General features: G+C 47.8%; 1 protein-coding gene across 1 annotated transcript in view; it reads right to left on the reverse strand.

Annotated features, from left to right (window-relative positions):
- The window catches only part of GCA (grancalcin), a 121045-nt gene that overhangs the window by 29899 nt on the left and 76339 nt on the right, over nucleotides 1-14807 (reverse strand). The window contains exons 6-7 of the mRNA XM_085645422.1: nucleotides 11232-11345; nucleotides 2213-2271 (exon numbers count right to left, since the gene is read on the reverse strand). Coding sequence (XP_085501548.1) covers nucleotides 2213-2271; nucleotides 11232-11345 — 173 coding nt within the window. The remainder of the gene's footprint in view (nucleotides 1-2212; nucleotides 2272-11231; nucleotides 11346-14807) is intronic.

Below are 14807 nucleotides of genomic sequence, written 5' to 3' on the forward strand. Positions count from 1 at the left end.
CGTATCTTGCCAACAGAGCTTGGGTGTTGGAGATTCTCCAGACGTTGGCTGCTTGAGATGTCATATGTTTGCCTGAAGCATCCAAGAGTTTGGATTCTTTATCAGGGGGTGGAGCGTCCCCTGTTGTCTGAGAGTTAGCTCTTTTTTGTGGGTTGGAGACCACTAAAGAGTCTAATGGTAGTTGGCCCTTGATATAGGCTGGGTCAGTTGGAGCGGATTTGTACTTTTTTTCCAACCTGGGATTAATTACCCTGGCCCTGACGGGATCTTTAAATACGTCTGGTGCGTGTTTTATAACCCCTTTAAGCATTGGTAAGATGGTTGTTTTTATGAGAGGGTAATAATGTGTCCATAAGGAAGTCGTCATCCACTGGACCAGTATGGAGATCGACCCCATGAAAGGCTGCTGGCCTGTGAATGAGTTTTGTGAACCCTATGTTGTCATATGGAGGAGATGGCCTAGAAGGGTATGAGTCATCTTGGGGTAGATCTGGGGCATCTGGTGCATTGTAGTCTTCCCAAGGATCATTTGATAGGCCGGTAATATCATCTAATGGTTGCTCATCTTCGGGCCCCCCCCCCAGAATTATCATCCTCATCTGCTGGTGCAGGGCTGTGTGGGATGAGTGGTGAGTGTGTGAGGGAAATGTAAGGGTCTGGCACTTCTGGAAGTGGTGAAGGTACTCTTATGGGAGAAGTTGGAGCATGCTTTTTGAGAGGGACTGTGGAAGGAGGTTCCAGTTTACTTTTAGCAGGTGTAGTGATGATATGTCCAGTCTTTGGGTGAATAAGAAGAGTCTTTGCTTTGGATCTGGATGGAAAAGCTCTATGGGAGAAACCTTTCTTTCTCGGAACCGGCTTGTCATGTTTGGGATCGAGCTGTTTGCTGGGTTTAGCAATGTTTAGTACAGTCTTAGGAGTTGATTGTGGTTTTGGTTCCGAAGACTTGTGGTCGGAAGTTTTTTTCGGATCGGAGATTTGTTTTGGATCCAGAGTGGTTGGTTCCGAAGCGTGTTTCGGTTCAACCGTTTTAGGTGCCGAAGTTTGCTTCGGTGCCGGAGTTTGTATAGGTTTCACTTTCGGGTTGAGAACCTTCTGTTTATCGGGACTTACTGGAGGCTGACTCGAGCCTGAGTCGCCTAGAGGCTTTTTGGAAGTCTGTTGCCGGACACACAAGATGATGGACGGAATGTTGCACATAGGCAAAACATTCACCCCCCAGTGACAGTCTGTTGCCGGGCCTGAAGGCGGGGTATTGGAAGTTTGTGATCGGTGTGCAACTGGGCCCGAAGATGGAGGTGGAACCGAAGCCTCACCAGGTGTGGGGGGTTCAAGAGGGTCGATGTGTGTACTTCCGAACCGCTGACCAGCTGGAATGGGATTGTCATCTTCTGTCTGCTCCAGAAGCTGAATCCTCTGCTTCAGAAACTATGATGTCTTCCTGCTGTTCTTCTTCGGACTCCGGTTGGACTGGAGTCAACTCGATGAGAGTGTCTGGTGCCGAATAAGATTGTGCCATGACTCTCCGAGGTAGACTGTCTCCGATTGTCTTTTTCGACTGGAACAAAAGCACAGGCCTGGCAATCTCGACTTTCGTGCACTGGGGACAAGCACAGAGTGCACACCTCATGTAGATCAGTGTGGGGGTATTTGTGTCCACACTTAGGGCACTTCTTGAATGGTGTTCTTTCCATGAGCCGATGGCCCAATGGCGCAGTTGGGCCAGACGGCCCTCGACGATCACCAGAATCGAGAAGTGAAGGTTGTTCGAGACGTGTGTATAAGGCAGTCTCGATCGAAAACAATACCGATGGTAGGAATCAAGGAATGCGCGTCGAAATGAGATCGGTAATGAAACTGAGCGGAAGCGACATACACATCCGAGCCCGATGGCGGAAAAAAACTATCTGAAGATGGAGTCGATGCCCATGCGCACTATACTCCAGAGGAGTCATCATCTACCATACAAAGACTCTTCCAGGACAACAAAGTATAATCATCCGGGCCCACCACCAGATGCCGATCTATGCACTAGTGTGTGATCTGCAGCCCATATGCCTAGAACATAATGCTATGCTGCTTTTGCCATATTGAAATTAACTCAAAACATTGACTAATGTCTAAGAATTTCTTTAGAACCCTACACATGTAACGGATCTGTTAAACTGTGGACACATTATCCTTCCACCATGTTCTATATGGGTTTACTTACATCGTCATATGCAAAATTAACAAATCCTTGCTGCATGTTATCTCTTCGTCGCAAGACATCTTTGGGAACAAAAGAAAAATAAAATCTTTTAATACACATGTATACAACACGAATACATAAATGCTATACCTTCTGAAAGAAAACTCATCTGTGGCATTAGCTTGATGGGGAGGGGTGTTTTATTCACCATCTACAGCTAAATGTACCAAATAAGTGGCAATAAACAGGGATCCTCATGGCACAGTAAGTCTAGTTGAGAATGCCCAAGTTAATTTCAATGTTACACAAAGTAAATCTAAATATTTATTAACTTCCAGCTGCTATGTAATATCTGTGAAAATAAATGTGGCCCAATAATACTTTATTTAGAGAACGCATACTATTTAGCACATACTCAAAACATGTATTACTGCACAGCAAGGTCAAATTCAATATTACCAAAGTACTGTGAATCAAATTCAGAAACATGCTGCTTACACTAGTATTTTTTAGCTTACTGAAAGGATATATACCATTGCAAGCTGGTTTTGGCTATGAAAATTAATTTTCTAACCACAAGACAGCATGCGTAAACCATACATGTTGATCTAGATCGAATAATGTTATTTGTTGCTGTTGCTGGGGGAAGTAGAATCAATCTCTAGACTCATGAGTCATAGCCATGCCCACAATCAGGAGTGCACAGCCATTTCACGGAGAGGACATTCCGGTCTATCCTGCTCTATGGCAATCCGATCTTCTTTCTAGGTGCGTCTTGGGACAATAATTATGTACTTTTAGTGATGGTAGAATTTTAATAAACTATGGTGGATTTGCTTAGCTTATGGCAGTGGGATGCATATCTTCTAGACATGCAAGAATAGGTTATGGATCCTAGGGTGGGGTCAATTTCTTGAGGGGAAATATATGGCAATCGTTTCTCCAAGTGGAACTAGTGTGCCAAAATCTTAAAAATAATTAATGTTAAAAAGACACACCAAGCAAGTAATGATTAAGTGAATGGTGGTATTGCTAGATTAGGACTTTTTCATGATCTAGAAATTTGAGCACACATCCCTTTTGATTTACACAGATGATTTGGGATGCCAAGAAAAATCAGTCTACCATAAAGTGAAGCAAATAATACCATACGCACACACACAAAGTCAGACATGGTATTTTCTTTAAAAAAACAGCAGCAAAAGTACATGTAATTTACTAAAAACAAAATGTAAAAAGTAAACTAACCTGGAAGATAGCGTGGCTGTCTCCTCGGAAGCCATGACTGCTGGCACACAAAACAGCTAAATAACATTTAGTGAACAGTACAGGGTCACTCAGAGTGGGGTATTTCAACTATGGGAAGGGAATACTGAAGACACTGGAGTCTGAACAGCTACTGCTAGTCTTGGCTCAATGTATACCCTGGATCACAGACCCTACTATTCAGCCACAAACATAGATGCTTCAATATAAACAGTCCTGCCTACAGCAGCTACAAGGCAGATAGTGGTTTCAGTGGGTGGCCTTGACATCCAAAGATCTTCAGCAACATCCCTTCAACCAGATGTACTGGTGAGATTTCAGACTGGGCAATGCAGTAGCCATATCAGATGACATCACTGCTAAGTAAGGAGGAGGGCAGTTGTCAAGCTAGAGGCAGGTCCCAGCTGAAGGGCATAAAATCACTGCCTCACCATACAGGACCTTACAATTATGCATTCTTAGCCACATGAGAAACTATGGTAGGATATCAATAGATTTCCTCTGCTTGTACAAATGGGGATCACACAGCTCCATGAGAGTTGATTATTCAAGCTACTGTCAGTTAGAATCTACCTCTAAAAAGGCTTGGGATGTATATGAATGGAAGCTATTAGCTGCTCTATGTAGGGAATCTTTCTGACACTTGATGCAATAAATGAGCCTCTCCTTCATCCTTAACTAACATTATGAAGCATAGATAGCCATGCAGAAGTAAGTGTGCAATTGCTGAATGTATGTATATATTGTTATTTATAAAGCACAAACCTAGCTAGGGAGCAAAGGAGAGCTGCACACTGCAAGGGGTTGGTAGAAAATCTACAGGATCATGTACCTCAAGTGAGGAACTACACAAATACTGGGCCCCAAAGTTGGCATCTCTAGCCACTTTGTCCCATCTCCTCCCAATTTGTTTTACACCAAATCTCTTACAATACATTATTGCAACAATAAGTAGGAATTACATTGCTGAAAATAAGAATGAGAGATGGGAAACACGGTTAAATGGACATACTGGCCCAGAGATGCACCTTTGAATGAAGAATCTTTCGATCAGTTATGCTTACAAAAAGCAAGAACGGTGGCTCAAGAAGCTACCTTAATAATGCATGTAATGAGATTTTGACTCTAGAATGCCACTTGTGCTGCCTTTGATCTTGCGGAATGGAATTAAGTGTTCGACATAGCTGAATTCTTTTGTTTTAAGGTTTGAATATGCACAGCCTAATCACCTAGGAATAATAGCCAAGTAAAGGATCACCAACACTTCGGGTCCTGTAAAGATCCCAAATGCTTATAGTTTTCACAGCTATGGAAGAGTTACTACCTCTAACATGGAATTTTATCAACACATTAAGAACAAAAGAACAAGTTACTTACCTTCGGTAACGCTTTTTCTGGTGGATACAGTATCTGCCTGTGGATTCCTCACCTTGTGAATATCCCCTGCGCCAGCATTCCACGGAACATTTCTTCCCCAGCATTCCACGTCGACGTGGGCGACGTCATAATACACTGGCTCCGCTCGCGACTCCGATCGACATCACCGGAGCCATAAGAAGCCCACGTCGGCGTGATGACGTCAGTTCCACCCATTTTTTCCCCGTGCCTTCGAGGCGAACAGGTGGACTAACGACAGACTCAAAGTATACACAGCATACAATACACCAACACATATGCATAGCATACAAAGGAAAAGAATGCTAAATAAACAAGCATTTCCTAAAATTGCACAACAAAGCATAAAAGCAAAACAACAAGACCTATTTCATGGTATACAAAGGTGGACAACGGGGAGGCGGGTGGGTCAGTGAGGAATCCACAGGCAGATACTGTATCCACCAGAAAAAGCGTAACCGAAGGTAAGGAACTTGTTCTTCTGATGGATACATCTGCCAGTGGATTCCTTACCTTGTGAATAGATTCCCACAGGAGTGGGGACTGCTGGAGGAGGGTGTCCACCTTCCTATACCAGAAAGTCCTGTAAAACAGAGCGCGCGAAGTGGCCCTCCCTCCTCATCTCAGAGTCCAAGCAATAATGCTTTGCGAAAGTATGGAGGGAGGCCCAAGTCGCGGCTTTACAAATATCTGCCACAGGAACACCCCGGGCCAAAGCAGATGTAGAGGCTTTAGCTCTAGTTGAATGCGCTCTAATACCATCAGGAGGAGTCTTACCAGCCAGGGCGTAGCAGATCTTGATGGTCAGAATTATCAATCTTGACAGCGTGCACTTGTGCACCGCCTTCCCCTTAGAACGACCAATGTAGCCAATAAAGAGCTGGTCATCAAGGCGAAAGTCCTTGGTTCTATCCAGATAAAAACTAACAGCCCTCTTCGGGTCCAAACGATGGAGTCTTTCCTCCTCTTTGGAAGGGTGAGGAGGAGGGTAGAAAACAGGGAGAGTAATGGACTGCCCCAAATGAAACGGAGTGACTACCTTTGGCAGGAAAGCAGCCCTGGTCCTGAGAACCATCCTTTCAGCATGCAAAGTAAGGAAAGGAGGTTTGGAACTAAGAGCTTGAAGCTCACTTACCCTCCTTGCCGAGGTTATGGCCACAAGAAAAACCACCTTAAATGATAACAGCCTCAAAGGACAAGTATGAAGAGGCTCAAAAGGGGACCCCATTAGAAAGGATAAAACAAGATTATGGTCCCACTGAGGCATTACAAATGGAGTGGGAGGAAACATGTTTGTAAGTCCCTTGATGAACCTCAGAACAACCGGAGATTTAAACAGTGAAGGTTGATCAGGAAGGCATAGAAAAGCCGATAAGGCCGAAAGATATCCCTTGACCGTGGCCACAGCACAGCCCTGTTGAGCCAAGGAAAGAGCAAACTGGAGCACATCAGAAAGATGGGCTTTTAAAGGGTCAACGGACCTCTCTCCACACCATTTTACAAATTTAGACCACCTGTAGGAGTAAACTGACTCGGTGGAGTGTCGCCTGGCCGATAAAATAACATCCACCACATCAGGTGGGAGAGAGAATGAACTCAGGTTGCCCCGTTCAATCTCCAGGCATGAAGGTGTAAGCTCTGGAGGTGGGGGTGTAGAACCTGCCCCTCTGACTGCGAGAGGAGGTCTGCCCTCAGAGGGAGACAGAGCGGAGGGCACGAGGAGAGGTGGAGAAGATCTGTGTACCACACCCTTCTTGGCCAATCTGGGGCGATCAATATGACTTGGGCCCGGTCTTGGCGAATCTTCCTCAGAACCCGAGGAATCAAGGGTATGGGTGGAAACGCGTAAAGGAGTTTAGATCCCCAATTCAACTGAAACGCGTCCCCCAACGCCCCCTGCATCGAATACTGGAGACTGCAGAATGACGGGCAGTGCGCGTTCTCGCAGGTGGCAAACAGGTCCACCCGAGGGATTCCCCACGTCTGAAAGACGTGACGAACTACCTCCGGATGGAGCCTCCACTCGTGGTCGGCGGAGAACTGCCGACTGAGACTGTCCGCACGCACGTTCAGCACCCCGGCCAGATGATTTGCCATCAGACAAATCCGATGGTCCTGAGCCCAGGACCATAGACGCAGGGCCTCTCTGCAGAGACAAAGAGACCCCACTCCTCCCTGTTTGTTTATATACCACATCGCGGTCGTGTTGTCCGTCAGGACTAGAACAGACGGACCGCGAAGGGAAGGGAGGAAGGCCTTGAGCGCCAAACGAATCGCCCGCAATTCCAGAAGGTTGATGTGAAGCAACCTTTCCTCTGGAGACCAAAGTCCTTTGATCTCCAGATCCCCCAGATGCGCACCCCACCCTAAAGTGGATGCATCCGTTATCACTGTGGCCACCGATGGAGGTAGATGGAAGGGCTTTCCTTGAGACAGATTGCCCCCCACGCTCCACCAAGACAGATCCGCTGCAGCTTCTCCGGAGATCTTGACCGACTCCCTGAGATCCCCGTTGTGCTGATACCACTGCTTGCGGAGGCACCACTGGAGCGCCCTCATGTGCCAGCGTGCATGGTTGACCAACAGCATGCAGGAAGCGAACAGACCGAGCAGACGAAGGACCTTCAGAACTGGAACAACCGCTCCACTGTGGAATAAAGGGACCATCTCCTGAATGTCGAGAATCCTTTGAAGAGGAGGGAATGCTCGACACATAGTAGTGTCCAGTACTGCCCCTATAAACAGGTTGCGTTTAGAGGGCACCAGGTGAGATTTGGGCACATTGATTGAAAAACCCAAGTCGAACAACAGCTGAGTTGTCACCTGCAGATGACGCCGCACCATCTCTGGGGACTCTACCTTCAGAAGCCAGTCGTCCAGGTAGGGAAAAACCGGAATCCCCGACCTCCTGAGATGAGCAGCCACCACTGCCATCACCTTTGTGAAGACTCGAGGTGCGGTAGTAAGACCAAACGGGAGGACCGCAAACTGGTAGTGTTGCGACCCAACCGTAAAACGGAGATACTTCCTGTGCGACTTCAGGATTGGGACATGGAAGTACGCGTCCTGCAAGTCGAGCGACACCATCCAGTCTCCTTGCTGCAACGCTTGAAGAACCTGCGCAAGGGTCAGCATCTTGAATTTCTCCTGTCTCAGGTAAAAGTTCAAGATTCGGAGGTCCAGTATAGGACGCAATCTGCCGTCCTTTTTGGGAATCAGGAAATAACGGGAGTAGCATCCCTGACCCCTTTCCTGCTCTGGAACCACCTCCATCGCACCCTTTTGAAGCAAGGCTAGAACTTTTCTGCAGGAGAAGCAGATGGTCTTCCGAGCAATAACCTTGGCAAGGAGGGTAAGGGGGAGGAAACTCCCGAAAGGGACGGGCGTACCCAGTCTCCACGAGGTTCAAAACCCAAAGGTCTGTTGTAACCGATTTCCAACCCCGCAGAAAGAAGGACACCCGACCCCCCACAGGTCTTACATGATCCGGGATGGGGGAATCTAGGGCTGCTTCCCTGAGGCCTCATTGGGAGCAGAGGAGGAGGAAGAAGAGGGGTTGCGTCCAGAACCTCTCCGACCCCTTTGCCTCCCCCCTATAGAGGGGATTCTGCTGCTGCTGCTGGGGCTGCCAGTAAGAGCGAAAAGACGATCGCCCAAAACCCCTAAATTTTCGAAAGGTCGAACCCTTTGCCAGTACTTGCAGGCCCAAGGATTTTGCAGTCAACCGGCTGTCCTTAAAACGCTGAAGGGCAGAGTCCGCTTTCTCCCCAAACAGCTTCTGACCATCAAATGGAAGATCGACCAGCGTAGCTTGAACATTCGCTGAGAAACCAGAGTTACGGAGCCAAGCCTGCCTTCTTACAGCAACAGAAGACCCCATGATCCTTGCCACGGAGTCCGCAGTATCCAACCCTGACTGGATAACTTGCCTGGCAGCCGCCTGAGTGTCCGCTACAACCTCCATGAAGGATGACTTATCCCCTTCAGGCAACTTAGGAGCCAAGGACTTAATGGAATCCATTAGAGCGTGCACGTAACGTCCCAGCAGGCATGTAGCATTAGTCGACTTTAACGCCATGCTTCCTGTCGAAAAGGTCTTCTTGGCTGCCTGATCAGCCTTTTTAGACTCCCTGTCAGCTGGAGACTGAGGAAAGGCACCGGAAGCATGCTTGGAGCATGAAGCCTGCACAACCAAACTGTCCGGGGACGGATGAGTGGATAAAAAGTCAGGATCCCCTGGTGCAACCTTGTACCTTCTTGCCACTTGTCTACATACTGCAGGAGAAGAAAGAGGCTTCTTCCATACCTCTAATACCGGCTCCAATATGGCCTCATTGAAAGGCAACAAGGGCTCCGACGTCGAAGACGGAGAATGTAACACCTCTGTGAGCAGATTGGATTTGTACTCCACAGAAGGCAGCTGTAAATCCAGAAGCTCCGCTGCTTTCTTAATCACTACGTGATAGGGAGCCAACTCATGAGGTGGAGAAGACGTGGCAGATGTATGTTCCCACTCTGGGGTCGTATCCAGCCCACTGGCTTCCTCAATGCCCTCGAATTCGTCCGAAGAAGAATCAACCTCACCTTCTTCCACCTCTCGAAATCTTCTTTCCTCCAACACCCTCTGGGCTTCCCTCCTCGACCGGATTCGGGGAACCGACGTCGGCGACGTCGTACGCGGCGTCGGAGGAACCAGAGGAACAGGCGTCGACAGCGCCAGACACGGCGCAGATGGAGTCAGCCTCGACGTCGATGAGTCGGCTTCGGCGTCGATGGAGCCAGTCTCGGCGTCGAAGGAGGCTCCGAAGCCTGCCGAACCTTCAGAGGTCGAATCGGATCCCCAGGCGGCGCCGGAAACTGCCAAGAAGGCGCCATCGGCATAAAGGGGGCCTGAGCATACTGCTGAGGCACCCCCATCGTAAAGGCCATCAGACCCACGGGACCAGCTGGTGCTCCGGATGGGTAGGCCGCCCTATTAAAAATGCCATACATAGCATTCAAGAAATTTGCCGAATCCGTACCTGGGGCCGGGAACTGAGGCAAAGGAACCTCTTGTGGGGCCTCCGGCACCGGCTCCGCAATATCCTCCACTGGAGCCTCAGAATCTTCAGGTACTGGAACCGACTCTTCCTGCTCCTCATGCATAGAAGCATCCGACTCCACACGAACCGGAATCGACGTCTTAGACGGAGCCGAAGACCTCGTCGGAGACTGATTCGAAGTCTGCTTCCTCGAAGGAGAACCCTCCGGAGACCTTGAAGGTGAAGGAGAAGGAGACAAACCTTTACTCCGACGTCGATGTGACGAAGCAGACCTCGACCTCGATTTCTTGGACTTCGAGGATCGACGCCTAGAATGTTTACTCTTTTTATGGCGCTTCTTCGACCTCGAAGTCGATGACTCTCTCTTCGATCTCTCCTTCTTCCTCCCTCTTTTTTCCTCACCAATCTTCTTCATGAAGAGCTTGGTCTTCCTTTCCTTGAGTGCCTTCGGGTTCATGCTCCTACAGCATCCGCACTCCTCCATATCATGTTCCGAGGAGAGGCACCATAAACAATTCTGGTGAGGATCCGTTATCGACATCAAGCCTCCACACTCCCTACAGGGCTTAAAGCCCGACTTCCTAGTCGAAGACATAGTCGAATAAATAGAGATACACGACCAAACTACAAAGTAGCACTGGAGAAAAAACCGTTGCGCGTCGAAGGCGCGGAAAAAAGGGAACTGACGTCATCACGCCGACGTGGGCTTCTTATGGCTCCGGTGACGTCGATCGGAGTCGCGAGCGGAGCCGGTGTATTATGACGTCGCCCACGTCGACGTGGAATGCTGGGGAAGAAAAGTTCCGTGGAATGCTGGCGCAGGGGATATTCACAAGGTGAGGAATCCACTGGCAGATGTATCCATCAGAAAAGGCACTTTTCATAGCAGTAGTTTCCTTATGTAAGAATGGATCCTTGGGTGTGAAAGCTTTAAGCGCAAGAATCATTCCTGCAGAGGTACTGACTGCTACAATGTTGAAAGGTCAAGTTCACAAGATACCAGAGGCTCAAATGGCCTCTTAATAGAGGAGGTGAAGACCCAGGTTGCAATTCCAATGTGGAGCAAGACCTCAAATTGTGAGATGCAAATGTAAAAGGACAAAACAAGCTGCAGTGGAGAACCAGCAGGGACGAGAAGGTGGCGGATGACTTGCTCTGTAGGAGAAATAGAACGGGCACTGCTGGAACCTTGAGGGAGACCAGACTGACAGCTGAATAATTGAACACCAAGATGGGAGTCAGGGTGGGGTTCTGTCAGAAAAACACTTTGCTACATAAGCATTAGTGGTGTCTTTGAAAGCATGGGAATATTCACTCTTAGCAACAGAAAACAGTACCTGTAAGTGCTCTTAGCTTCACAGAGCATGCCACATAATCATCAAAATAGATTCGACCATTCTTGCTGTAACGCTTTACAATAGCATTTAAAGTCTGATGACTTAACCTATAACCTAAAAGGGAGGAAAACAAAATGGAAAGGGATGAGTATGTTCAATTTAAACAAAATAATTCAAAATTCTTCAACCCATCCATTATCTTATGCTCTTCGGAACCAACATCTACACACTCGCATACAATATCAAACAGAAGCCTTCTGGTAGATTATAAAAAATATATCCAAATGCACACTAAGATATGTAGAAGAATTATTTAGTAGGGCATGTATGATTGGCATTAATCTCACGATGTTGACAATATTTTTCCTTAACGCAGTAGTCAAATTCAGTATCCAACAGTGAACCTCTTTTTTTTTTTTTTTTAAATCGGAAAAAGTATTGGGTTTTATTGTACAGACAAAAAAAATTTCATCAGGACCAGGCGTTACAATACTTACGGCTTTTTATTTCTTTTACATACTGATACATGTCAAGGCAAGCGTCTGGAGAACATAACATTTATATTAGCACCCACCGGAACAGATCCCGCATCCTCATGCTATCTTCCAACAAATTCGACCAACGCCAGACAGATCTGCAGACTACTTTCACGTGGAGAAGCTGGCGCACCCCGGTCCATGCACAGCACCAACCCCTTTGTGGGGCCACTGTGACCCCATCTCTCCTCCCTTGCCTATCTCTATATCTCCTAGGTTTCGGACTCCCAGTAGGCTCAGAACCTGCACTGGCAGTTCTCCTAAGGAGATCTGTTTGATATGGTCCCAAACAACTCTTGGGTCTACTCGTGGGAGGGAGCAACTCATTGTATACATCAGCAGGTGTGTTGCAGTAAAGCATATCTGCATGCCATTTTTATATCGTAGGTAGCGCGCCCCTCGCCCATCAGATTGCCACTCAGCACTTTGCAAGAAACCCAATGGCTAGTAGTGGGTGCACCGCCTTCTCCACATTCAGACACCACCCTAGCAAAGCCGTCTTGGGATCAGGCTCCAGAATCGCACTGATAATCACTCCTAGATCTTGAAATACTACACCCCAGAATGATTGAATCCCAAGACATTGCCAAGCTAGGTGCCAAAAGCCCGCCTCTTCCGACCCGCATCTGTGGCAATTTGAATTCTCAGATAGCCCATATGGGAACTGTCGCTCTGGGGTACAGTAAGCTCTGTGCAAAAATGTAACCCAAGTCCTGTTGCCATTCTAGTCTGACCTTCAGCACCTCAGCACTATGGGTCTCCTGCATGCTAGTATAAAATCTAGTGATCAACTTAAAGGGTTCACTTACTTTTATGAGAGTGGTGAAAATACCCATAGCCTGCGACTCCAACATATTGTCGCCCAGTAGGGAGTGCCAAGTGTGTCTAGCCCTGAAATAGTGAAACAGAGCTGTGCCCGACTGGCGCACCTCTGGGTTTTGTAGGGCCTCCCAATTAACCACTGCCCCATCCTTGAAAAAAATCTCCCATATTGTGGATGCCCACCTTACTCCCACGTCCTGCCCCAATCGGAACCACAAACAAGTGGAGTCTTTGGTAAGTACAAGAAAGCCCCTGCCTGCATATGTAGTAATGTCTGCCACACCTGTGTTGTAGTGGCTAATGAGTCAAAGTTTTGCTGGTGCCTTGAGGCGGGTTCGAATAGCGTCTGGGGCAGTGTAAGCGGGTCCGCCGCATTCTTTTCCAGAAACAGAAAGGCTGTCATGTATTCATTAATGAGCGAATGTACTATTTACTGCTCTATAATACTTTTCTAAATCTGGGGCGCCCAGTCCACCCAAATCATAGGGTAAGGTGAGTGAGTCCCATCTATTCCGGGGCGGTTTCCATGTCCAAGCCAGTCTGATTAGCTGCGAACGCAATTGCTTGAATAAAGTGTGTGGCAGGGGGATTGGTATGGTTTGAAATAACCATTATAGCGATTCTACCCATTGATGACAGTGGGCGCCTAATCCACCTGTCCACATCCTCGATCAGTCTCTGCGTAGCCACTCTGTAATTTTCCCAGAGTACAACAGACGGATCTGTGTGGATTTTGATGCCGAAATACCTCACTGCCTCCGTAGTCCACCATAGTGGGTACTCCGATACCAGCTATGATGTGTCAGGAGCGAGGGAATATGAACGATTTATCCCAATTGATTCGTAGTTCCGAATGCCTGCCAAACAGTGCCACCACGCGCAGTGTAGGGAACAGGTTTACTTCTGGTTTATGAACATACAACAAGGTGTCATCCGCATATGCAGATACGTTCAGCGTGTAGCCCGGGAATCCCAGACCCGTATGCGTACGATATTCACGGATAGCACAGGCCAATGGATCAGCCACTATCGCATACAAAAGTGGGGACAGCGGGCATCCCTGTTAAATGCCTCCCGTGATGTTGAATGAATGAATGAGAGACTACATCACCAATCCTAACTCTGGCGGTGGGCAATACATATAGTACCGACACTAGTCGCACGAATATGTCCCCAACCCCAATCTTGCGAAGAACTGCAAACATGAACCCCCCCACCCCCCCCCCCCGAATCAAAATCTCTCGGCATCGAGAAATACCGCTGCAGCCTTGACCGCCGGGTTCAATCTCTGCACCACTCCGAATAACGTCCTCAGATTCTGCGAGAAGTTGCAGCTAGGGACGTAACCGGCTTGCTCCGGGCGAATAATTCCAGGTAGTAACAACGCCAGCCTATTGGAAGACTATTCGCGTAGATTTGTTTCCAAGGGTGCCATCAAATGCTCTCTATGTTCCGTCACTAGCCATGGCAGTTTAAAATAGGACAGATATTCCTCAAGAGCGGCACTATGCGTTGAAATTTGTGATGCGTACAGCGTCTGATAATAGGAACAGAAGTGGGCTGCAATTTCCTCGGTTGTGTGCACGGAAATTCCATCATCATCTTTATCCCTACCATTTTATCTAAGTCTATATTGGGTCTCAGTATTCCCGCTAGTGTGGCTCCAGGCCTATCCTTTAACAGCACACTGTGGCACACTTCCCCATATGATTAATTTAGTCACTGGCCGTTTCTTGGAACCCAGCCAGTTTTTGCTGAAGATCGGCGACAATCTGAGTTCGGCCAGCCCCAGAGATTGGCCCTTCTAAATACCCGATTTCTTTCTCCAATGTCGCAAACCTGCTCAGAATGGAGCGCAGTACTCCCGCATGTGTGGCTATCACCATGCCCTAATAAATACCTTAAATGTTTCCCAAACCGTAGCAAATGTTAGGACAGAGTCTACATTATTCGAAAATAAATCTTCAATTGCAGTTGTCAAACCTTTCTTAAGGGCAGTGTCTAATAACAAATAGGGCGGGAAACACCAGGTGAATGCTGGGAGGCCAGGTCACCCATGTTGTAGTGTGAGCTGCACCGGGGAGTGATTGGAATATGTCCTGGGGGAGGTGAGCACCAGCTGTGACTTGTGGTTAATCTCCCTGAAAGTAACCAGTAATCAATGCGGGTATGTGTGTCGTAGGTGGAGGAATAATGTGTATAACCTCTCTGAGGGTGA

Source organism: Triturus cristatus, chromosome 3_1, assembly GCF_964204655.1.
Source record: "Triturus cristatus chromosome 3_1, aTriCri1.1, whole genome shotgun sequence".
Taxonomy (NCBI): Eukaryota; Metazoa; Chordata; class Amphibia; order Caudata; family Salamandridae; genus Triturus; species Triturus cristatus.